The following is a 26,520-nucleotide window of genomic DNA, read 5'->3' as shown; positions in this document are numbered from 1 at the left end:
TATGATGAATTCTAAAACCTGACGAAACTCTTCAAATAGACCATTCCTCTGCAGATGATCAGTTAGCTGTTTTACAACTACCCTTTCAAGAATTTTTGAGAGAAAAGGAAGGTTGGAGATTGGCCTATAATTAGCTAAGATAGCTGGGTCAAGTGATGGTTTTTTAAGTAATGGTTTAATTACTGCCACCTTAAAAGCCTGTGGTACATAGCCAACTAATTAAGATAGATTGATCATATTTAAGATCGAAGCATTAATTAATGGTAGGGCTTCCTTGAGCAGCCTGGTAGGAATGGGGTCTAATAGACATGTTGATGGTTTGGAGGAAATAACTAATGAAAATAACTCAGACAGAACAATCGGAGAGAAAGAGTCTAACCAAATACCGGCATCACTGAAAGCAGCCAAAGATAACGATATGTCTTTGGGATGGTTATGAGTAATTTTTTCTCTAATAGTTAAAATTGTATTAGCAAAGAAAGTCATGAAGACATTACTAGTTAAAGTTAAAGGAATACTCGGCTCAATAGAGCTCTGACTCTTTGTCAGCCTGGCTACAGTGCTGAAAAGAAACCTGGGGTTGTTCTTATTTTCTTCAATTAGTGATGAGTAGTAAGATGTCCTAGCTTTACGGAGGGCTTTTTTTATAGAGTTATACCACGGAGTCAGGCACTTCTGATTTAAAGCTCTCTTTTTCAGAGGAGCTACAGCATCCAAAGTTGTCTTCAATGAGGATGTCAAACTATTGACGAGATCTCACTCACAGAGTTTAGGTAGCTACTCTGCACTGTGTTGGTATATGGCATTAGAGAACATAAAAAAGGAATCATATCCTTAAACCTAGTTACAGCGCTTTCTGAAAGACTTCTAGTGTAATGAAATTTATTCCCCACTGCTGGGTAGTCCATCAGAGTAAATGTAAATGTTATTAAGAAATGATCAGACAGAAGGGAGTTTTCAGGGAATACTGTTAAGTCTTCAATTTCCATACCATAAGTCAGAACAAGATCTAAGATATGATTAAAGTGGTGGGTGGACTCATTTACATTTTGAACAAAGCCAATTGAGTCTAATGACAGCCTCAACACTGCATTTAATCTGTCATTCTCAGCATCTATGTGGATGTTAAAATCGCCCACTATAATTATCTTATCTGAGCTAAGCACTAAGTCAGACAAAAGGTCCGAAAATTCACAGAGAAACTCACAGTAACGACCAGGTGGACGATAGATAACAACAAATAAAACTGTTTTTTGGGACTTCCAATTTGGATGGACAAGACTAAGAGTCAAGCTTTCAAATTAATTAATAAGCTGGAATGGAAGATTGCTGATAATCCTCTGCCTCGGCCCGTGCTACGAGCGTTCTGGCAGTTAGTGTGACTCGGGGGTGTTGACTCATTTAAACTAACATATTCATCTTGCTGTAACCAGGTTTCTGTAAGGCAGAATAAATCAATATGTTGATCAATTATTATATCATTTACTAACAGAGACTTAGAGAGAGACCTAATATTTAATAGACCACATTTAACTGTTTTAGTCTGTGGTGCAGTTGAAGGTGCTATATTATTTTTTCTTTTTGAATTTTTATGCTTAACCAAAACAAAACTTGTCTCCTCGGCCACTCTTGCATCCCAAGCCCCACCTCTCTCTTGATCAGAGGTATTTTTAGCTTCTAAATGTGATTTCTGGGAACATTTCTGTAAAGTAGATGCAGTGTATCATATTAGGGGAAAAAAAGAAAAAAGCTATGCACTGTTTCTTTATAAACAGTGGGAGGGGCAACAGTTTCACAGGGCAGGATTCATGTGTGGAAATGTGGATGCGCAGCCAGACACTAAATAAATGCCACAGTAAAGCTCAGAGCACAGATGGAGTGCTGTTTCATTCTCTACACAAGAGGCCACGAAGCCACTGAAACAGTTCTCAGCTGTTATACTGACATGTAAAATCTGAGTTAGAGCACCTTTAATTTGGGAGTAGGCAACGCAGCTCCATTCTCCTCGTCCATTGCCAACGCAGGTGCATCGCATCATATGACCCAAAACATCATGTCGCTTGTCCCACTGGTCTCCAATGTGGTACATCAGCCCTTCATTGGTTGTACACACTTCTTCATACGCTGCAACAAAGACACACAGTTACAAAAGATGGATTTATTCCAATGACAGGACTGACATAAAAGCAATTCCCTAAATGTTTTACACTGAGACATTCTAATGTTTTAAACCTAATAACCAGCCTGCAATAGAAGCAAACTCACAATATTAGATGAAACAGACCACATAAACCATCCACCCCACATTCACACACACACACAGCAAAATAAAAGCAGATGTGGCACTGTGAAAGAATTCCCCTTTTGGATTTCATTGATAGTACAATATAATTATTGCAGCTGCAGATGATACAAACCCACAGAACACCTGTATACAGGAGGAAAAAATGCCATGTGCTCTCCAATAATTATAGACATTGAGAAGAGTCTTTATCAGGACAGAAATGAAGCTCCGGCATTCTATGAAAGACGTCTTGGTGTGAGTGTCACAGAAAAACATGACTCTGTCATCTGACTGCTGAATCGATCTTTTTAGATTTTATAGACTTGTGTCCACTTGGAAGATATAAATCATATGTACAGCTTAAAAGAAACCCTAGATGTAACCAAGTTAGCTAAAGGTTTTGTTTATTGTAAAACACACTTACATATAAATCATTTGACTGGAACTATTTTACTTGGACGACCTACCTGTGATGTTGATACAATATGTCTGTGGATCACGCAGATAGATTTTTGTACAGTTCATTTAACCTTTCTAAAAGCATTCTAGTCTGCAAGAACTCTTCAAATTAAGCCTACAACGGTCACTAGATGACCGTGCTACTCTGGTACACTCCAAGAACATGTTCAAGAAGCTGCACAGGACATTGTGCTAAGACATTTGAAAGAACAGCTTTTAATGTTTTGGCAAACAAACTCGGGCACAAATGGATCCATTTTAAAGCAAAGTTAAAACAGCTGTTGAAGAATGAGAAGATGTGGAAATGCATCTCCTTTTCATGCATAAAATTCTTTAAAATAAATGTTATGATGGCATTTTTCAAACACTATGAACAGGGTGATGGCTCAATCTTAAGATTATAACTCTTATCTATATATCTAATTTACCTTGGAAAATGAGTGTCTAAATTAAAACACAGAATTTCATTATATTGCACAAAAGTCAATCATTCCAGAATAAAAGTGTCATCCCTGAATATAGATAAATATATAATTTAAGGGGGAGATGGACACTCATATTGTGTATGTATTGAAGATGTGGTATTTGATAACATTCTTTTGTGGAGTTAAGTCTGTCAATCAATTTTTGTTAATGAGGCTGTTCATGTGTTATAATTATTACATTTGATGTAGAACGTTGAGGAATAAACCATGTGAACTATCTTAGGCTTTAAATGCAGTGAACATGTGACACATGTTCCCTTACGCCCGTATTATAAATAAGTAAATAAAAGACGATACAGTACACTTTAGCACATACTGCCTGATGCACTACTAACAGCTCAAAGACACTCTGTAATAACCTGATTCCCAGCCTGAAGAGTCTGACTGCTGTTCTTTGAACATGTGGACTGCACAACAGCTGGCCACCACACAGAAGTGACGCTCACTTCAAACCCTGTTCCTGCAGATGAAGAGAAATAAAATCCAGGTTTTCTTGCAAGTATCTTCCTTTGTCTGTAGACTGCTAAACAGCCTCACAGTCAAACACTATCGACCAAACATATGAATTATTTCAGTGGACTCTCCCTCTACATCACTGAGCTGGGTACGACTTGCATCCATTGGTCTTGACCACTTGTGATTAAATTAATGGTGTGTATGTCTGGACCTATACTCCACCCTTTCCAGTTGTCCCCAGCTGGAGGGTAGATGCAGTGATTTTCAAGACTTGAAATTATTCTACACACATGGAAAAGTCTTTAGGCAGTTTTGATTCTTTCTGGTTGTTGAGGGTTATCTCAGGTCCTACTATGTTTGACCTCATCTCCATAAGCCTTTTTTTTTTTTTTTTTTTTTTTTTTTTTTTTTTTAAAGTACAAACATGTTAGAAAGCAGATATGATCAGAATATGGGTCAATTCTGAACATGAAGTACTTTTCTTGCCATGTCAGCAATAAGCGGCTCCAGTTTTAATGTTTAAATGGTATCAACATCAGGAATACATCAAATGTTTTTGAAGTCATCAATGAGAACATATCCATGACCCCGCGATGTTTGTTAGTGATAAACTGAGGTCAAAACCTGCTCTGCTGTTGTCCAAAAAGCATAAACACTGTTCCCGTCCTCTTTAAATGTAAATTCAAAAGTGGGTCACAACAATGAAGCATGCACAGACGCAATCCTGGAGAGGACACCTATTACAAAAATATAAACTAAATTAAAAGTGCTCAAAGAGGACAACAATGCCAATAATGGGCTTTTAAACAGACAGGTTCACTGACAACAAAATATCTCAAGTCATCAGTATAGTTTGAGAAACTCTTCTCTGTCCATATTACTGTTCCCCTCATTTTCCAAGGTCAAAACAAAGAAAATGTTAAATTTTTCACATCAATGTCTCAAGTTTTTGGCCACTATTTTTTTTTAATCCAAACTTATGGCCCTGTCACACCTTGATGATTTAGCCTGCATATGCTGACCATATTAAAAATGCTGGCATACGCGGGCGTACATCTAATAAATTAATGCAGCCGTCACACCTCGACAGTTTAACCAGTGTATTCTAACAGCCCCGTTTCCACCGAGTCATTTGGGTCAGTACTGCATGGCATGGTGCAGGTCCAAACGGTTTGGTTTGGTTTATGTTTCCACTGCATGCAGAAGTCTTATTTAGCAGGTGGAACACTTAAATATTGAGGAACATTTCATCCAGCGTGTGTACAGTGTCGCACGGCATCTTAGTTCCACACAGAGGCAAAACAGAGCAATTTAACATTATTTTATTTGTGTCTTGGTGGATCATGGGATTATTTACATCACATGCAGACAGATTCAACTGATGCCTGTGGTAAATGCTGAGATGTTAACGAATGAGGCGGTGTCACACAAACTGCCGGCTTTCTTTGGTTCAGGCTGTGAGACATACACCCGGGCAGAAAAAAAAAAAAAAAAACAACACACGTACAAGGACTTGTTTCTTCAGCCACGACAAGTTATTAAAGCATTTTCAGAGGTCATTTTTCAAAATCAGGAGACTTTATGTGAATATGTTTGTGTCAGGATGTGATGATTAATCTTATTTATTATTATTTATTTATTAATATTATTATTTATAATCTGGTGTATAATTTTTTAAAAGATAGTGTTGACTGGACTGATATAGGCCCTTTTGGAATTTAATATTATTTGCACATTGGTATCTGGCAACTCCTGTAAATTATGCGTTTTCATCGTGTCTGATTCCATCTGGTGTGTACTTTGACAAGAACAGAGCTGCCTCTCTTTCCCATGTGTGTATGCGAATAGTGTTTAAGTTACACCCTCAGATATTAAGTTTAATGGCTTTTTTAAAGCAAGTTTTGTTGATAATTTTGTGCATGCCAAATGTAAGAACAGAGCCTCTTTACAACATGGGATAGTTTGTCCAATTCACGTCATCCTGGCAAGACCATTTTACATGACAATTGGCTAAAATATAATGATATAAACCAGTAAAAATAAGTGTGTCTTGTCCAGGACTGGAAAATGCTACACAGCGTACTCTCAGTCACCATAATTGCAGCAGGACACCGGTGTTGTGGAAACTCAGACTTCCACGGATCAGTGGGGAATTCTCATTCCTGCCTTTTGTGACCTTGGTCAACTAATTCCAAGACCAAAAGTAACTGGACATTTGCTCATTTCACAGAACAGGTGTGCGTTATTCCCCGTTTATTTCCATCAAAAAGTTTGTAGAAAAAAGACCCACAGTCAATTTCAAGTGTCCCATAGCACTTAGAGTCAGGTTAAATCAACAACTCTGCACGTACAAGTTTCAGCGGCTGTGACTGGAGAGACTGTGCAGAACAAATTATGACAGGTTACACTGACTTGTTGACAACAGCTTATATGACACACTCACACTCAATTTTATATTGTTTTTCTCTCCAGCATGCCTTCTATGCAGCTAAAATAACAAAATTAAAACCCCTTTGCCGTGGTCCAACAATTTATGGGACTGACACCAACATGTATCTGCCTGATATATCTCAAAGATAAAGAGCTGAAGAATGACACTGTGTACTTTTCCTTGCAGTATGTTGCCTCTGCTGCTTCACAAACATCACTTCAGCCACCCCCTGGTGTTTTGCTGCCTTCAGATTCCTTTGTTATCTGATGAAAGCCAATTGTCACTTACATAACATTTCTTACAATGCAACAGTTCACTGTAAATACAGCTGTAAGATAATTCTAAATAAGGCTTCAGCCTTAACCCGTTTAACCAGGGCAGAAATCCGCTTCAATGGAAATTTAAGTAAAGTCACTCTTCATACGTCGTCTTTGACTATGGAAAGATCGGTCTTAATACAAAGCACAAGTTAAGTCCTTCAGTCAGACTGGGAGGAAATACATTACACTTAAGACAGAGGGACACTGTAATTATCCATGAAATCCCATTAGCTGTCCCCTACTACCAAACTGCTGATTTGATCAATTGTCCACTTGTCCATCAAAGGCCACAAGCAATTGGACAAGTATAAAAGTTATGACAAATGCAAGTAATCCGTTTTACAGCCAGTTTTCCTTAGATAAGCCAGGGTATGAATACATGAACTTTTCCAAGTCACTGACTACACCTTGGACTTCATTTACATCCATCATTAAACACAGAGTGCAATAAATCTCTCTGGACTGTGTAGTTCTTAACAACTGAGAGACCCTACAACAAGGAGACCCATGAGGGAAGCTACCGAGACACCATGTCACCTGTGGAGGAGTTGCCTCTGTGGATGTGATTGGAGAAATTGGGGCTATCAGTATTTGTTTGTTGCATCAGCAATCACAGCTGATGCAACAAACATGAAGAGGAAATACTTATATATGTCAAACCACTTTTCCTGCATTATCAGCTTTTTAATATGGGTTTTTGTGCAGTATTGTAGTGTTGTGCAGAATTGGCATTTATTCATTTATTATTATTGTTTGTTTAGTGCTTTGATTCCCGAGAAAGTCCTATAATAGTCATTATAATTATTAATGAAAAGTCACTCATGCATTAATGCATATGTGACTTTTCAATATATAAGTCGAACCAAAGTTGCCTGACCTTCCAAACTGGGGGGGGGGGGGGATTAAACCTCATAACCGCCACCCCTCGGTGGCGGGCGATTTTGTGCAAATTATTTTTAAGTCCGAAACTGCACAGTATATATGAAAACAATTCCAACTTGTTATGCCTCTTTGGAATCGGAACACCTCAAAGAAAGTGACCACATAATCCAATCAAAGTCAACTATCCACCACAAAAGCCAATAACCAATAATTTGTGATAAAATTATTTATGATTCATAATTTAGAACTTCTTACCTTGTCTGGTGTTCTGAAGGTCCATATCAGTCCAAATCCGGGCATGACTGAGCTTATTTTGTCCGTAACAATCCACGGAAAGAGAATATGTACAGTAGTGTTCAGAATAATAGTAGTGCTATGTGACTAAAAAGATTAATCCAGGTTTTGAGCATATTTCTTATTGTTACATGGGAAACAAGGTACCAGTAGATTCAGTAGATTCTCACAAATCCAACAAGACCAAGCATTCATAATATGCACACTCTTAAGGCTATAAAACTGGGCTATTAGTAAAAAAAAAAAAAAAGTAGAAAAAGGGGGTGTTCACAATAATAGCAGTGTGGCATTCAGTCAGTGAGTTCGTCAATTTTGTGGAACAAACAGGTGTGAATCAGGTGTCCCCTATTTAAGGATGAAGCCAGCACCTGTTGATATGCGTTTAGTTTTTTGTTTTTTTTTGAGTATTTAAGACAAAAATTAAACAACAGTTTGAAATTCATCCATTCCTGGTGCGCAGTTACTGAAGAGATAAATATTTGGATTTTGAACTGCGCGCGATTAAAAACCAGGAACTTCCTGGCAAGTCCCAACATTGGAGAAGAAGGAGGAAGTGATATCAGCACCAGAACCAGTATCTTTAGAGTCCCATTAATTTATGGATTTTATAGGCTACTGAAAGCCCCGTTTCCACCGAGTGTTGCGCCATGTTGTCCGTGTCAGAACGGTTAGTTCTCGCCGGCAGAATTCTTTTGATTGGCAGGTGGAACACTTATATTGACGAGGACGCACGAACAGTGTCTACAGCGTCTCCACTCAACACGGAGGCAAAACTGAGTATTTTCACATTATTTCATTGTTTTGTGGATTGCGGTGCAAAGCGGTCCTTGTATGAATGGTTTTAATATTTAATAATAATGTTATTTTCAGTCCCTAGTGTCATTTTACAGATTTGAAATGTATGTACCTGTTTCTAAGAAAAGAAAAATCCACACTTCCTTATCACTTTTTTCTGATGTCACAGATAGTAAAACAAACTGTTTTTTTTAAATCAGTTGATTATGACCAAAGACCTGGCAAAAAAAATGTTTATCACCTCCACCTGCATGCATTATTTGTTTTTTTGTTTTTTTATAATCACCATTCTGTGTTCTGAACTCTGCCAGTATTATCACTGTTGTCAGACTGAAGGTTTTCCTTCAAGGTTTCTTCTCCCTCATTGTCATCTTAATAAGGCTAAAAACCATAAGGCTGTATTTTACACAGCTGCTTCAGAATCACCTTCAGACTGGACTCAAAGAAAAAAAATTGTCCGAAAACAGCTCTACATCTGCAGTGTTTACAGTTGATTTGAGCTTGAATCAGCAGGTCCCGTTCTGGTGATGACGTAGCAACAATATGGCCACGGCTGAGGGCTGAAATAGAGCACAGGCTTCAGACAGCTGTTTATCCTTCACCTGCGCACTTATCGACTTTTATTGTTCATGATTTTTTTAAATATCAACATTTCACCATTTTTAGTCACTATTTATGCACATTTTTTTTGGTGTCACCTACACTTTAATGTATAAAGCCCTGGTCCCACCGAATAACGAGCCACGTAGCATGTTTTTTTGGTACGAGTGGAGTTATTCAAGAAACATGGGAGGTGGAATATTCGACTAACGAGGCTCATCTCTGAGCGCGGCACTAATTTCAAGAAGTTCAAAATTCAGCAACAACAGCATTGGGCAGTTTGTGTACGAGGTACTACGAGGACAAACGAGGATGTTAGTGATGAGGACGAGGCTGTTAGAAGCCCATTATCTGAGTACCTGGCGGCTACGAGGACAGGACAGGCTATTTTGGCTCTGCCCTCTCGCGCACTTCGTTGTGACAATTCCACCTGCTTTGTGCGCTGGATGCTGTATATAAAATAATTATTTAGTAGCAGATTAAACATTTTCTGTCAGAGTTTGGCTGTTGAAAACAACTCTAATTGCTTCAGAGGACTGTTTGAGCTGCTGCTTTTCTTTTTTCCTGCGCTTCATGAGTTGGAGAAGGTATTTGGAACAACCTAAAAGGTAATTATTTGTAATGTTTATATTGTAATAGCTTGGTAAAACAGTTGCAAGTTCACTCCTTCCTATGCCAAAATTTCACAGCTGATACTCGCTCACAGTGCAAGTGATGCTCATCAGTCTCTTGAAGTAACCGCTCATTTGATACAAAGCCATCCCAGTGCTACCCAAACTAGTACCAAAGACAATCAGTCATCACCTCAGGTCACTGGTTAGTGCCAAAGTCTCACAACCCCACGATAAGACAGGAAGGACCAAGACCCCAAAGACTTGGACTTTCATGCTCCTACAAAGATATCGGCATCACCAGACAGATCTCATGACTCCTTGAGCTCTTTCTTCCCAGGCATCTCTCAATCGCAAACACCCAAAACATGAATGTCACTGATGAGATAAGTGAATGTCTCTACAAGTTCAACATTTTCACTCCATGCAGATACACTTCTGATGGCTGAGTGAAAATCATTAAGGTCACACCCCACCCCCCATTTCCGATACTGATCCAAAATACAGAATCGACATACCACTACCTTTTAAGCCCCTTTCACACCAGACCTGCATAGAGCTGCATTGTGCTATGTATCTAGTAAGCAGTAATTGGGCTGCGTAAATTGCAAGCAGGGGGAACGCTTGGCAGGAATGGCTATGTATGCTGCGCACAGGAGGGAAGCTTGGCTCGCCTCTTCTTCTTCTTCTGTGGTTTTGAAGCTTCCCTTCCAGCAAAGTTCAGCAGAATCCAGCAGGATGAATCAAATCTGGCAATGCAGATATGTATCCAAAACAAACAAACAAAAAAAAAAACTAAAATGATTTTACATACAGTACAGACTTACATACAGTGGCGGAGTGTTATGTAGACTTGTGTAGAGCACTGCACCAAAAGTGCTTGCCATAGTTAGTACATCGCATTACGCAACTCTATGTCAGCCCGGTGTGAAAGGGGCTTTAGACACCCTTGTTACTGACTACTCTTGAGAAACTTTATTAGTAAACAAGTACTTTTCGTTTAAAGCAAAAAAAATTCACACAGCCACACCCCAAAGTTTTTCTCTTGGTCTCATATACACCTACCAGACATGGGACAGAATCCAAAACGTTGCTCTGCATCATAGTTTGTCGTAGTGCCGCACCATTTCATGCCGTCTCGGCGACCATCAGCAGTACAGTCAGTATAGTTTCGGCCATTGTAGAGGAAGGGAAACTGACAGAGGGCGCCATTAGAATTACCACCACGTGTTGCCACATTCACTGTAAAGAAAGGGGAGAGACAGCCCAGCAACTTAATAAGTAACCTTTATTCCACTAAATAATCATCATTTGACCCTTAGCAGCCCTTTAAAGCATACACACACACACACACACACACACACTTCTCGCAATCACTATGTGCACTGTTCTTGCTTACCATTCTTCTGTGTACAGAAAGAGTATTTCTGGTCAGTCTCAAAGTCAGGTGAGGTAGAACACCAGAGCTGGCCGTCACTGCGTCCATCTGAGGTACAAGAGTGGTACGTTTTCCCCTTGTAGACAAAAGGAAACACACAGGGCTGACCTCCAGAGTTCCCTCCGTACACCGGAGCTGGCCCAGCTGGATGAATTTAAACAAACAAAACATGAATCATTTAGCACAGAATCACTCAAAGAAACTATCCATGCATGTCTGAGTCTGGTGTAATTTAAAGCCAAGGAAGCAGTAAGTGATGGCACAAAAAGATAAAAACAATATGAATAAATAACTCTATTTGGCACTTACTTAACTTCTCACTCCAAATGTAATATGATCTGAAAACGTGACAGTAAGTCCTGCCATTGTTTAATAAAAGACAGATGCAGTGGTCTCTTACCCCATTCATCACAGCTGACTCCACTGCCCAGACAGACGCAGATCATCTGTTTGGCCCCCTGGTTACGAATCCAGCGCTGACCGAGGAAGTAGGTCACTCCCGTATCCGTCCGACAGGTCCCCTCCTGATGAAGCGCAGGGACAGGGACGGGGACAGGGTGGATGTTGGTGATCACACGAGAGCCAGTGCCTGAAAATTTTATATGGGGGTCAAAATTAGCAATCACATCAAAAGTATGATTGGGGAAAGAAAGAAAGAACGAACCCACACAAACAAAGAGTAACTGGTTCAACCTGAAGTCTCTGGATTTTTTTTTTTTTTCTTTTAATGATTTCCACACACATGCTTTTTCTGGGAGGGGGAATGAACACTGTGAAACAGTTTCTCAGCTTGTTGTTCCAGAGTCAAAGAGCACTGCTGTCTACAAACCCTAATGTTGGCTTCATAGTGCCAAAGAAACACTGAGGCTGTGTCTCAACTCAAGGGCTGCATCCTTCTAAGGCTGCATTCATCATAGCAGCGCCAGTAGGCTGTCCCATTTTCACAGCTCCTTGGAATGCAGCCAACAAATGGAGTCTTCTTTTCCCAAAAAATATATAGAAAATAGAAACAGATAGTGACAGACATTATAAACATCAACCACCAGAGATGCCATTGGGTAGAATTCTGGGTCAAATCTGGACATATTTCACACAAACGTTTTGCTGGATATCTGCTAAAAACAGATAAAACCTCAATAGTCTGATTATAGCTTTAATAAAAAAAAACAACAACAACAACAAAAAACATAGTTCCAAGTTGGAAATTCTGAGTTCTCAGATGCCTTTGAATGCAGCATGTACTTTGAACCTTACACCCTTGTTCATGGTGTTTGTAAAATTTCTCACAGAGCAAAATCACTGCATTTTCCATGGCGTCACCTAAACATAAATACTTTACAGGAATAAAATTATCTATAATTTTAACAGTATACCACAGAAATAAAGGTACTTTTTGATGACTAGATTTCAACACAATATTGTGAAAAATCAAACAGATATATACTTTTAAATCCTGCTGCAGATAAAACATCCAAGAGATCTGAATCTTAATTTCCAAAAGCATCTCAAGAATAACAGGATACTAGCACCTACATCCCCAATGAGACTAAAATCTTCTTAACCATAAGATACTTTTGGGAAATGAAATTTAAGTAGTATTAATTAGGGATGGGACCGATCCGATACCAGATCGATATCAGGTTCTAATACAGACGTAATTCACGTATTGGAAAATACCGATCCAATCCGCGACATTTTCCGATACTGGAGAAGAGCCACTGTGAATCCTCTCAACTGCTGTTGTTTTCTCTCTGCTTGTTTACTGCCGAGTGGGAGGAGGTTTTCTGAAGCCGAGCTGTTTGAGAGAGCTCTATTCCGCAGGGTTCTAGCTGTGGTTAGTGACAAATTTTTGCCCGGCTCTCTGGTTCAAATTGTCTGTTTGTCAAGCACGGATTTTCCAAATAATTAACTGAAGTGTTGCTGAAAATGTGTGCTAAAAAGTTAGCCACTTCACTGTCTTGAGGCTACGAAATGCCAGCTCAGTGTGCAGCCGAGGAGGAGAAGCTGCACAGAGATTCTGTCTGCTGAAAGGGAAAAAAGTCTCCATTAAAATCCTGCGCGTGAGTGTCGATGATGATACATTTATTTTACAGTTGAAAGGCTTTGTTTCCCAAAAGTTTGAAGTTTGCGCAGCACGAAAACAGTGAGAGAGACGGAGGGAGAGAGAGAGAGAGAGTGCTGTCTTTTCTCTTTAAGTCTATAAAAGTACTTAATTCACCAAAAACATCCAATCTAAGCTTTCATCTTAGATACACCTTCTGGCAAATTGTAGCTTTTGGACAACAATCATTTCCACATAAATTCAGCATTACTCGTATTTCATCATAAAAGATGGAGGAAGTGATCAGAGTGCCACAGCTACCTGAATTCCTACTACTTGCATCCACGACCTTGTTCTTTCTGTTATGACCCACATATCTTGACCATAGGTGAGAAAATGAGGGTAAATCAAAAGCCTCACCTTCTGGTTCAGCTTTCTTCACCACGACACTCCAGTACAGCATCCGCAGGACCTTTACGCAACCCTGTCTCTCAAATCTGTCTCTGGGTCTCACGTAGCATACTGTATAAGGAAAACTGTCAATGGCCAAATATTTGTGAACCTAATAATATGTGGATCCTGTATTACAGCACTGGTTTGAACCTCAGACATGATCACAGGAAACTTAATGAATTAACTGTGCACAACCATTTCACCTGGCTCTGATTGCATTTGATGTTCATTTTTAGTGAAATTTCATGGAAGTTGAGCAAACTGGGGGTGAGGAAACAAAACAACCCATACCTCAGTATCTGAAGCGGGGAACAGAAAAACCAAGAAAGCCATATATAGTACAACACTCAGCCAGAGTTGGCTTTTGCCAAAAAATTGACTAAAATCAGTTATGGGTTTAGAAATGCATGACGCTTGGTACTTGTCTGCAACAATTATTCTCCATTTGCCAAAAAAAAAAAAACCCACACTCTTAGCATTTTGAGTGTTCATCTCTAGGAGACCAGAAGTTAACAACTCTATCTCACACCCCATAATCACGTCAAACCACTTCAAACATGTTTTTCCACTACGTTCCATACCTTACCCCTCCTAACCCACTCCCCTGTGTCAGCTCTGTCTCTCTTTCCCATGAGGTCACCATGAGTCTGAAGACCCATCTTTCTCACTTCAACACTTTAGCTCCAGTTGGCATTTGTTTTTTTTAACTCTGTGTGTCTTCAAACCGCTTGCCTCTGGTACACATTCTTTCCTCACAGAACCCTATCAGTTCTCACCCAGGCTGGTGGTGTGAAGGGAGGCATGTCGTTCACACTTCCACTCCCCGCGGCCGTTCCCCGTGCACAGACACTGGAGCACGTTGCCTCTTGCATCCGTCTTGGTCCACGTATCTCCAATACGATAGGAAGACAAAGTGTCCTGGTCGTTACAGCGGTCTACAGAAAGAGGGAATTGAGAGAAATTTATTTTACAAAATAGAAATACTGGCGCAAAAAAGAATTTGAGTGCAAATCTGTGCAGCTTGCGCTGGTAAAACTTGCAACAATTTGATGCAGAACTACAGCTGAACAGCATGTTTCTGCTTTGGCAGCTTAATAAACATGTCTGATCATTTCTTAATGAGCAGATATTTGGCGTTTTCCATTCCCCCCACCCCCCAATAAAAGGAAACCATCAATAAGATAAATTAATATAACAGTGAAGTACAGTCACTTATTGTAAGCTGGTTGGAGGACTGTAAGAAGGTATTCAGAAAGCTTTTACTGCATGTAAAGAAGCGAGGCTGTGAGTGGTTTCAAGCTGCTGGAAATGCAAACTGTAACCACAACTATAGGTGCCACCAATCTAGGTAGTGGATGGTTTTTGTTTCAGTAAAAATGTATTCTTACTGAATATTTGGGGGGGAAGCAATTTGACATAACACTTGACCTCAAACTGACAGAAAAAAAAAAATGAAGAAATAAATTCATTCACAAAGATCAGTTTTGACTCCACTCCAGACATTGTTCAATCAGTATTAGCTTTATGAAACATGTCTTACCCGAATCTGTCTATTTGCCCTATTGAGATATCCCATAATCCCTTGCTCGCCAGAGAGGCGCTGCAGTCAAAACAACATAGATAAACCACATGATGACAATTGCTAACATTATACGATGAAAAAGGTAAATCTTTATGCCTTTCATAGCATTTATAAGAGACTGCATGCATGAGACCCTGAAAACTCGCTAAAACAAATATCCCGTGTCTGCAACGTTTAACCTGTGTGGAACTTCATAAACACAAAACGAATTTCAGACATCTCACTTCAGACAGGAAGTGATTGTGGCTTAAAGCAATTCCCATTGGAAATAACAGAGAAACAACCTGAGATTTTTGTTTTGAAATCAAGTCTACTAACCACTTAGCCACCACACTGCCCCACTGAGAGAAGGTACATTAAGTGCCTCAATTAATGAGCCATGTTTAAAAGTAAAAAAAAAAAAAAAGTGTGCTTACTTTGTTATATTAACCCTATTCAGGGCTTTAGTGAGCACAGTATGGAGAAAGCAATTGCCATGGGGTCTAATGGACCCCAAAAGTCCTGAACAGGATTAAAAGAAACAAGCAAAATCAATGTTTTTTGTACTACAGAGTTCTTCAACTATTAAGCACACTATGTGCTGAAATAAGTTAAATGTACATACAGTTTGCCCTGTGTCAGTATATATATTCTTGGAAAATACAAGTGTTGGATCCAGACTCTGTATTGGCAGATACTCACTATTAAATCACTCAGCTTCAGCAGGAAAAAAAAGAAGGAGAAAAAAAAACCCTTGATTAGGACATCCAAAAAAAAAAAAAAAAAAAAAGTCTATTTCAACACACACTTTTCAAATCTGGCCCTTCATCACAACCAGTAGTGTTACATATAGACCCTGAGGCCCACTGGTGCCCGTGCTTATCTACAGATTCCAAAGTGTGATGTGGATGAAAGTCTATGACAACCGCCTCCAGACAGAAGACGGGTTACTTCCCCAGCCGAGGCCGGTACCCATTTACAGCTGGGTGGACTGAGATCATGCAGATTATGTGTCTTGTCCAAGAAACCCAACAAACTGCCTCTTGCTTGCCATGTGTAGAAATGACATGTAAGTATCAAGGGGGGGGGGGCAAAATAGATAGATGGAAGAATTGAGCGCTGACAGACCACTCCTCAAAAAGAAATGTCTTACTTCTGGAGGTACATGTGATTCGTCCACTTCCCTCTCCCAGGCAGGTGCAGTCCACCACCATCCATCCCTGGTACGGCTTCTCCCACATCTCCCCAACAACATAAGAAGTTCCAGCAGAGTTGTCATAGCAACGCTCAGCTGTACAGAAAAGATACGAGTTGAACTGCAAAATCTTAAAAAAAAAAAAAAAAAAAAAAAAAAAAAAATGCAGAAACTATTAGGCTTGAGCCGGATACTCGTTTCAGACGAGTATCCGGTATGAATAAAACATTTATGACGAGCACGATCTGAATAAAACTCATCAATATCTGTGCTCATGCTGAAGGAACATTCTCATTGGCTAACTGACTGTCTTCACTGTCTGTCATTGGCCAGTCTCACACAGCGCCCGCCCCTCCCTACACAGACACGTCTCTCTGCAGCTTCTCACACACACACACACACACACACACACACACACACACACGATCTCTCTCTGTGCTTGGCTGGATTGTGCCTCACGCTGCTCTTGCCCAGCTTAACTTTTCTTCAGCTCGCCTCTTTTTCGGTTTGTATGATATTTAAAGTTATTTGGTGAACTTGTTTTGTGTTATACGCGGTGCTTTTAACAAGACAGAGCTGAAAACGGCTCCTGCTGCGGGTCACAGCCTCCCGTCGGGTTTTATTTATTTTTTTAACTATTTGTTTGCTCTTCATTTTGGTGATATAAAGTCACTTGGAAAACTTTCTCCTACTGAATGCGGTGCTTTTGAGAAGAATACAGTGAACAAGACATATTATTTGCCTGTTTGCCATCACTGGATGTTTGCATGAATCACCACGTTCACACAGATCATTTAAAAATAAACAGTCTTACAGACCACTTACACACATATAGCTGAACACACAAAGTAGCCTATATTAATATTTTTTATTGAACATGGCTCCATGCAGTATCTGACACTTTCACACTGCAGTTCATAACAATAAATTGGTCAGTCGAACAACCTCTCTCTCTCCCTCAGTCACACACACAGACAGAGTCATGCGCATGTGCACGCACGCACACACACACACACACCCCTTAATCAATATTGTTTAACTTTGTGTGGAAAAAATGCTAAGAACGTTAGGTAGTAAAAATAAATAAGTAATTGAAAAGAAAAAAAATCACAGTTTGATCCTAAAATTAAAAAAGGAAGTTGAGTATGACAACTCTTGTTCATGCATACTTAGTAGTTCATGATTTTCTACTACATTGACTCTCAATTCTGAGGCTGTTCTGTAAATATTCATTCATACACTTAAGAATATTCATGTTCAAAAACATTGATTTGAATCTCAGTTTTGAGGCTGTTCTGTAAATAGTTTTCAAACAAACAATAAATATAGCAACTTCTGATCAATCCATATCAATTTCAAACTTAAAATAATGTACTGATTTAAGCCCCAGCCATTTCAGATTAAACCATGCCCACTTCTGGTTTAGGCCCCACCCACTACAAGTACAGATAATTTAGTTGGTTGAACAGATACAGATAGTGGTGTACTCGCTCATCCCTAGAAACTATAATAATTCTACTGATCAAACCAGTGAAACACACACACACACACACACACACACACACGTTCCCCAGTTGACAGGTTTTTTTCTCCATTAGACAACCGTGAAAAATAATAAACTAATAATGAAAATAAGAAATAATTATCTCGAAGTCATGACTTCTGTACATTTCTTTATTCGCATTATAAAAAGAAGAAGGTTGTCAAAATTACCTTCAAATATCAAGTAGCCTATAAATGACCATCAATAAGATAATAAGATAGACCCGAGCCACTGTCTGTGTGAATGACTCACCGACAGGTTTACAGGTCCACTCTCCTTTGCCGTTACCCAGACAGACGCACTCCAACATGTAGCCTCCTGTTTCATGGGGTCGCCTCCAGGTGTCTCCTATCTTATATGAAGCTCCACCCTCATGACAGCGATCTGGACAGATAACACAAGAACAACAAAAGGGACGTTTCTCAGAAACACTTCTCTTTTTATCCAACCACCCATCTAACATATTAAAAATTAATCACTCGGGCTGCAGCAATCATTTATTTTAGTAATTGTGTATTCTATCAATTATTCAGGAGATTAATCAAGTATTCGGATTAAAAAATTATCTAATTTCATTAATTTACTTAAGCTTAAATGAAAATTAAATAAGTCAGTTCAATGAACAAGCAATTCATCTCCTCTTAAAATAAACATTTTTATTGGCAGACTTTGGTGGCCTAACTTAACTTTTAGCTGCTTCTTTAAAGAAAGAAAATGAGTCCATTTAAGTGGACTGGCATATTCTGGATTAATTTTAAAGATGACCAAAAACCTTAAAACATATTGCCATATTAGGCATTATTAGAAGTTTCTGTTTGAAGTATTTTAGACATAAGATTAGCAGGTTTGGTGAATTAGAAACTTTATCATTGTCCAGGTCTCCCTTGTAAAAGAGATCTTGATCTCAATGGTACTAACCTGGTTAAATAAAGATTAAATCAAGGTGGGAGGAGGAAGGGTTGGCTTTTTAAATACTTAAAAGACAATGGATTTGAAAGGAGTTAGTACTGCTATAATGGACTGAAGCAGAATGTGGCAACAATAAGGATGCTGGCTGCCATTAAAAACCACTAAAAAGAAGAGAGTAAATTTGGTTTATGTCACAGAAACGCATTTTGAGGTTGGAGCACATTTAAATTAAATACTTCTGTGAACGTGACATTAACATAGGGCTGTGCAATTAACCGAATTTCGATCGCAATATCGATATTTGTATCAAACGATCTCCAAACTCGTATAATCGAGTGAAACGATTTAAGGGCCTTTCATCAGGCCAATCCCTCAACGTGTCCCAAGATGCATGACGTCAGACGCGTCGCAGCTTGGGGGCAGAGATTGCGGCTCATCACACTCTGGCTGTTTCCACAACCTGAAAAAAATTCAGGGATTGCCTTCTTGAATTTGCGCCGCCTGAACCATAAAAAAAGCTTTAAAAACAGCAGTAGAACGATTCTCCCATCACCCTGCTGGGAGAAGCATTTTTCAGCTACTTTTTGGAGTGACGGCGACCGAGGGATCGATCGAACCGCGACAGCGGGCCGACCTGCACGGAGAAGCCGGCTTTCAGGCATCATTCCTGGGCAGAGCGAGGCAGGCAGCCAGGGTGATAGAGCAAACCCACTCAGTCAAAGCTGTAGCTAACATTAGCTTAGCCTTTTAGCACAGTTGATCTGAGTGAACGCTTTAATTTGTAAATGGTTCAGTCTTTTTATTTTTATCAAATAAAGCTACAGCTTTTTTCAGACACCACCCAAGCTTAACTTTAAATAACTTATTTTTTCAGGTGGTTTTTTTCCATCGTTTTCCCCCATTTTTTTCCTTTTTTATATATAAACTGTTTAGTGTTTCTTTATATTTAAAGAAATATTTTTATTTGTCCTAATCAGGAACATTTGCTGTGCAGACAACCAAACTTCCATTGATGAGCTGAACACCATGAAGTCCAGTCGAAAGAAAATATCTCTGCTCTTCAAAATAGGACAAAAGTGTCTTTCAGCAAAACCACCAGTGTTCAAAGCTGCAGAAGAGACCTTCATCTGGTCCCGAGAATCCAGCATAACATCACCTGCTTCTAAATAAAAGGCTCTTTCAACAGCAACTATTTTATTATTTTTAAAAAAGCTGTTTCATTTTATATTTTAACAATAAATGAACAGATCATTAAAAATGTCCACGAATAAGTACAAAGACATTTGCACAGGTAGAAGCTCTTCACTTATTGTGCTCAAATTCATATTTTAGAAATGACTCTGTCCTGATAACAACATTAAAGGCAATTACATATTTTGGCAAAATTACAAGTTGAAATGACCATTTAAAAAATTCATCATGATTCATGAGGTTTATGTCACAGAAATCCTACTTTACAATCACACTGCAGTCATTGTTAAATTATTTCCTGTTGCATTTATAATAAACATTTGTATTTATGTAGAGTGTCTGTTTTTCTGGTTGAAATGAGATATAATCTACCAGACTTAAAAAAAAAAAAAATGTACAAATTTCCATGTTATTTTGTCTAAAAATAAATGTCTGAGGTTCCTTATGTTAAACAAGAAATTATCTAATCTGAAATAACAGGTGGTTTTAATTTACAGATGGAAGGTTTCTAAAGAACCATTTATTGATTTATTTAGCTATTTTAATTACAAGTGTTCTAAACTTTTTAAAACAGTAATCAGACATTCTGAGGTAAACAAACAACAGCAAAAAATATTTCCAAGGATTTTTCTTCAGAAAACTGCTCCATAAATGAGCAGTCCTGTGACACGTATAACAATTTTTTTTAAAAGTGAGAGAAATGCTGAATAAATGCATTGTGTAACTAAAAAAAAATAATTGTTTGAATAATCGTGATTTCAATATTTACCTAAATAATCATGATACTGATTTTTTCCATAATCGACATTAACATTATCTGTTGGGTCCACTTGGCAGGCTTGATGCCTACAGTGGACGTTTTCAGCTCAGGTGCTGTTGCAAGGAAGAAGAGCTGTTATTGAAAGCTAATTCCGTGTTGCAGTGAACGCATTGTACTGTGTTCTGCTTTGGGTTTAATTGATAATGGTCCGACAGTTTCTGACGTTTTCCCGTGGGCTATTTTGTGTTTTCTGCCGCCCACTGTTTTCTTCTCCGTCTGTCTCCATTTTGCATTCTGCACTTCGCATACGCTTTACGGCACACTATGCATGTATCATGCAAATAGTAGTGAATTAAACAAAGCCTCGAGGCAGAGAATTTTGCCTTGAAGCATTTTAGTAATCGAATTATTCAATGAATTGTTTCAGCCCTATTAACCACTTCAATGGAAAACCAGGACACACAGAAACAAAAGCTTTAAAGAGCTGCACTGGTTTAAGTTTAAAATAGGACAGGTAGTCAAGGAAACAGCAACAACAAACATGGAAGTCTTACTGCCGATGGTGCAGCTGATTTTGCCTCTCCCAGAACCGATACAGGTACAGTCCCAGATCATACCATCCTTGGGCCTCTCGTAGGTTTCTCCCACAGTGTAGGACCGCTGGTTGATCTTATCATAGCACGTCTCCTCTGCTACAGAGAGTTAAGCGTAGAGTGTCTCAGTAACTGGATTTGAGCTTTGACAACCAGGAGATCTGTGGACGTGCATCTAAACTACTCAAGATACCCAAACTAACCTTCAGGTTTACTTTTGCATTTGATGCCAGCGATTCCATGGCAGGTACAGATCAGAGTGCTGCCCAAGTACTGCCTCTCCCATTGGTCATTAATGCCATAGACGTGACCGTTCTCTATACAACCCTCTAACAGGAAAGAAGAACCACAAAAGAACTACTTGAATATGAAGCACATAGTTTTCAGGAGATGTAAGGGAAAAAATACAAACACAAACTGCTGATCTATGTTTTTTTGGAACCAAGTGTCTATAGGTCTATCCCATGACATCCAGGCATATGTCTGTACCATTTACCACACAAGCAGTTTATATGCACCGTTTACCTGCAGCTCGCACTTCAGGTACCAGCATAGGTTCAGGTAAAGGTTAGGGTAGGCCTGACTGTATTAGCCACTGATACAAAGTCACTGTCAGCTCAATCAGTCACAGCTGGAGCAATCACCCCATATAAAGTGGCCGCTAAGAAGTACCAGGAGAATAGCTAATACAAGGTCTGTCAATAAAGTATAGGTAATTTTTATTTTTTCCAAAAACTATATGGATTTCATTCATATGTTTTTACGTCAGACATGCTTGAACCCTCGTGCGCATGTGTGAGTTTTTCCACACCTGTTGGTGACGTCATTCGTCTGTGAGCACTCCTTGTGGGAGGAGTCGTCCAGCCCCTCGTCGAAATTCCTTTGTCTGAGAAGTTGCTGAGAGACTGGCGCTTTGTTTGATCAAAATTTTTTCTAAACCTGTGAGGCACATCGAAGTGGACACGGTTTGAAAAATTAAGCTGGTTTTCGGTGAAAATTTTAACGGCTGATGAGAGATTTTGAGGTGATACTGTCGCTTTAAGGACTTCCCATGGAGCGGGACGTCACGCAGCGCTCCCAGGCGCCGTCGTCAGCCTGTTTCAAGCTGAAAACCTCCACATTTCAGGCTCTATTGATCCAGGACGTCGTGAGAGAACAGAGAAGTTTCAGAAGAAGTCGGTTTCAGCATTTTATCCGGATATTCCACTGTTAAAGGAGATTTTTTTAATGAAAGACGTGCGGACGGATTGCAGCGTCGGCTCGCAGCCGCCGCGACGCTCTGCCACAGGAAAAACACCTCTGTTGGAACATGCCCAGCTGTTAAACAATTTCTCATATACTCACTCCACTGAAAGCCATCAAAAGCCACCTGGATTTTACAAATGGTTATCAACACGGAGGTGTTTTTCCTGTGCCGCCGCACCGCGCCGGCTGCGTCCCGACGCGCGGACCCGTCCGCACGTTTTTCTTTAAAAAAATCTCCTTTAACAGTGGAATATCCGGAATGCCTCACAGGTTTAGAAAAAATTTTGATCAAACAAAGCGCCAGTCTCTCAGCAACTTCTCAGACAAAGGAATTTCGACGAGGGGCTGGACGACTCCTCCCACAAGGAGTGCTCACAGGCGAATGACGTCACCGACAGGCGTGGAAAAACTCACGCATGCGCACGAGGGTTCAAGCATGTCTGACGTAAAAACATATGAATGAAATCCATATAGTTTTTGAAAAAATAAAAAAGACCTATACTTTATTGACAGCCCTCGTATGTAGAAGAGTTCTGGACCTACTGACATACTGTCCATGTGTAACTGGGAGTACTGGCAGACGAGATTGTATGCAGTGGATGTCTGAACCTATAATAACACATGGTTCATGTGCAAGCAGAAGCAGGGTGTATCTAGAACATGACAGTCATATGACTGAGTGGAGTGTAGGTGTGGGCCCCTGCTGTGGGATATGAGGGCATGCCACTCTCCCAGGAAAATTTAAAATAATGAGCCAAAGCCTGGGACCTCTGGTGAAATCTTGGCATGAAAGTTCAGTTTACTATTATTTTCTCAAGTAAACACAAAAACTGTTGAGCCATATTTAAAAAAAAAAAAAACTGAGTACAGAATTGCAGTAGTAAAGCTAGGCCACTCAGTAACACTGAATGTTTCAGTTGTTAAAAATGTATTAATCTTCACATCAACATTATTTAAAAATGTCGGTCATCAAAGGTGGAACTCTGGCTATGCACCGTCTGTTCCCAGCAGGAAAATAGACACGATGAGAAGAAAAACTAATTTATTTATGTGGACATCATGACCTGACTGCCTGGTAAAAAGGGTATATCACATGCGCCATGCATCAGAAACAGACTTGGTGCATATTTGAAACAAAGGAGAGCAAAAAGTATTTTTAAAACTTGCTTAGCTGCTGCACTGACTGTGACACTGAGCAATAATCGACGCTGGCTGTTATCACTGAGCCCAAACAAAGTGACACAGCTCCATAACTGTTAATGACCTAAAATGTAAGCCCATTCGGCTGCTCCCTTGGTTTCACTCTGAATCGCCCCTGCAAATCTGACGTGGACCTGCATGTTGATTTGGCACAAGATTTATGCTGGATGCCCTTCCTGACGCAACTCCATATTACATGGAGAAATGGCAGGAACCGGACTGAAACCAAGCACACTAACCACTTGGCCACCACCACTGTTAATGATCTCTGTGAATAAAACAGACTTTGGATGGTTGCAATGCTGCATGCTGGCCAATGAGAGCATACTCCTGAACCCAGTCATTGCAGATTAGTTGACATCAAGTTTAGGGTGTCAAAAAAGTGGGACTATGTGTCTCTACGTAACACATAGACCAGAAATGTTTGAAAAGCAATTTGTAAGCACTAGAGGTCCAGAAAAATAACTGCGTTCGCAGTTCTGACTGAGCATACATATTGATTTAGGTCAAACCAGATCAATGCGAATGCACCTGCCTCACAGGTAGAATATAAACCTTGATTTTCCACAAAGTCGAACGATTTTCCATAGAGTATTCAGGTTAAAGTCGTCAAACACACTTTTTAGTCCATTTTCCTCATAGGTCATATCAGACATTTTCTTACATCTTTTTTTTAACTATGCACCTGGACCTTTGGTTCTGTGCGTGTACACTCAGAATTGTGAACCAGTTCCCAGCTGGTACGCAGTATAGAGGGGGACTTGCGTGCTGTGCAACTGTAAATACTGGAAAAACAGCTAGTATGCGATAAATGAGAACTAGGACATAGCAACAAGACAGTGGGTAGCCATATTCATGTAGCGAAAGTCTATTCGTATGTAGCGTATCTTGCAATGGTCAATATACGTCACGTGATGAGGAACTTATGTACTTGGACATGTATTTGCTGTTGACACTGGATTCCTCCGCTACCTAAACCACAACTCCTAACCATGCTATGGCTGCCCTGCATACAAATAGAATTTGGAATTAGTAATATGGCCACGTATGGATACAGCCACTTTCTAACAACTACACAGAATAAGTGATGCGACCACACAGCTCATAGCACTAAACACAGGTTTAAACAACAAAACAGTCTTAGATATATAAAGCAGGCTTATATGAATGCAGTCCATTTAGATGAAAAGCATAGGTTATAAACAAAAAAATCCCCATATTATGAAAGTTATCAGCCGTGTCTGTAAAAATGAAGTTTAACAAACTTCCAAGCGTCCATCTCCCACCTTCAACCCTCAAATAGTTTCCCTTTGAAGTTGGATTAAAACTTCGGCCCGGGATCTTTGATCTTTCAGGTTTATATGAACCAGTAAAAGAAGCTACAGGTCTGTCGGTGCAAACGTCCTGATTTATTTGCATCAGAAAGTGTCTTTACCTTGAGACACGGAGGAGACGTGATGTTGCTGCGCCTGTCGCCGACTCCGGTGCGTGGATTTGGGCATGCAGTTCACCGCAGCGCCGACGCACGACGCCAACAGCAGCCTGAGCGCGCTGCCTCCACACATGGTGGGTCTGGTGCCTAATCACAGCCGCTCGTTTAGTGCAAAAAAAAAAAACCCGAAACAAAACAGTAGGCCCTGACTTCACCAGAGACGGAGAACCGCTTTCAGTTAATGTCCTGTTCCAAAGTCACAGTCTGCTCCTCTCCGCTGCGTGCGTGTGCAGGTTGAAGCTCCGTGGGAGTGATTTATGGCAGAGGAGGAGGGAGGAGGGCCAACACAGCCACGACCCACACAAACTTTCACATCAAACTGGAAATTCTCTTGAGGTTCGTCTTCCTTTCTTTGCCACAAATCCATGTTGTGTCGCAGGTTGTTGATGTAGTGTTTGAGTTTGGACTGTGTACTGTAGGAAACAAACAACAACAGAAAAACAAATATGGGGGGGCTGGATTCATGACTTCAATTCAATGGCTAAATGTTTATGTACAGCCGCCATGCATGAAGGTAATAAGATAAACAAAAGCAAAATCAGCAAGGCTGCCATCTTTGGGACCTTGGCTGGTGCCCCGAAAATGTTTGGTAACCCTAACCCTAATTAAAAAAAAAAAACAGTCCTCCTTTACTCATAAAAAATAATAATAGAAGGGAAACTCTGTTTGATTCTTCTCCTCTCCACATCCATCCTCCTTCCATTTTCTGAAATATTTCAGCAAGCTCATCTACAGATGTGTGAGAGACAAATAAAGAAAAATGCTAAAAATGGCTGGTGGTCAAGATGGTCCTAGTTGGGAGTTCTAGGGAGCATTGCCCCCCAGAAGCTGAAAGATTTTAGCCATTTCAGTGCTCCCCAGAACCATTTTCTGCAGTGAATTTGCAAGGAGAAATAGGGAAGCAGCTGTTTATCCAACTCTTTACAAGTTTGACAAAATCTAACTTCATATGACACCAACTTCTGTGCTGTGCGAGTCTTCTATCCAAAACTGGAAGGCCGTGGCTACGGGTACAGAGACCGTTCTAAAGATACGGAGGGTGTCTTACCAACCAATCAGAATACACAAATATGTCCGTACCCGTACCATATGCGGATAAAGGTCCAGGCAAGGCTTCAAAATTCATCCGTACATTGTCCGTATCTTCAGTGAACCTCAGTCCGTACCTTTAGCAGTCCCGCAGAAGATACGGATGTACTTATCCTTAGCCACTTTGAAATTGGCCAGGAGGAAACGACTCAAGCCAGGAGGAAGACTCAAGCCAAACACCACTGAAACTGTT

The 26,520-nt window shown here is 39.9% G+C and overlaps 1 protein-coding gene across 2 annotated transcripts in view; it reads right to left on the bottom strand.

The window, feature by feature from the left end:
* The window catches only part of fn1a (fibronectin 1a), a 120,698-nt gene extending 95,335 nt beyond the window's left edge, over positions 1-25,363 (bottom strand). For both annotated transcript variants that reach the window (XM_034186618.1, XM_034186619.1), the window contains exons 1-10: positions 25,182-25,363; positions 21,505-21,630; positions 21,263-21,400; positions 18,101-18,232; positions 16,264-16,401; positions 14,326-14,484; positions 11,456-11,644; positions 11,017-11,199; positions 10,683-10,859; positions 1,969-2,124 (exon numbers count right to left, since the gene is read on the bottom strand). In XM_034186618.1, the coding sequence (XP_034042509.1) occupies positions 1,969-2,124; positions 10,683-10,859; positions 11,017-11,199; positions 11,456-11,644; positions 14,326-14,484; positions 16,264-16,401; positions 18,101-18,232; positions 21,263-21,400; positions 21,505-21,630; positions 25,182-25,311 (1,528 nt within the window). In that variant the 5' untranslated portion in view covers positions 25,312-25,363. The remainder of the gene's footprint in view (positions 1-1,968; positions 2,125-10,682; positions 10,860-11,016; positions 11,200-11,455; positions 11,645-14,325; positions 14,485-16,263; positions 16,402-18,100; positions 18,233-21,262; positions 21,401-21,504; positions 21,631-25,181) is intronic.
* Between the last annotated feature and the right edge of the window lie 1,157 nt (positions 25,364-26,520).

The sequence above is a fragment of the Thalassophryne amazonica genome, chromosome 14, assembly GCF_902500255.1.
Source record: "Thalassophryne amazonica chromosome 14, fThaAma1.1, whole genome shotgun sequence".
NCBI classification, from domain to species: domain Eukaryota; kingdom Metazoa; phylum Chordata; class Actinopteri; order Batrachoidiformes; family Batrachoididae; genus Thalassophryne; species Thalassophryne amazonica.
This window is presented reverse-complemented; position numbering and strand designations above follow the sequence as displayed.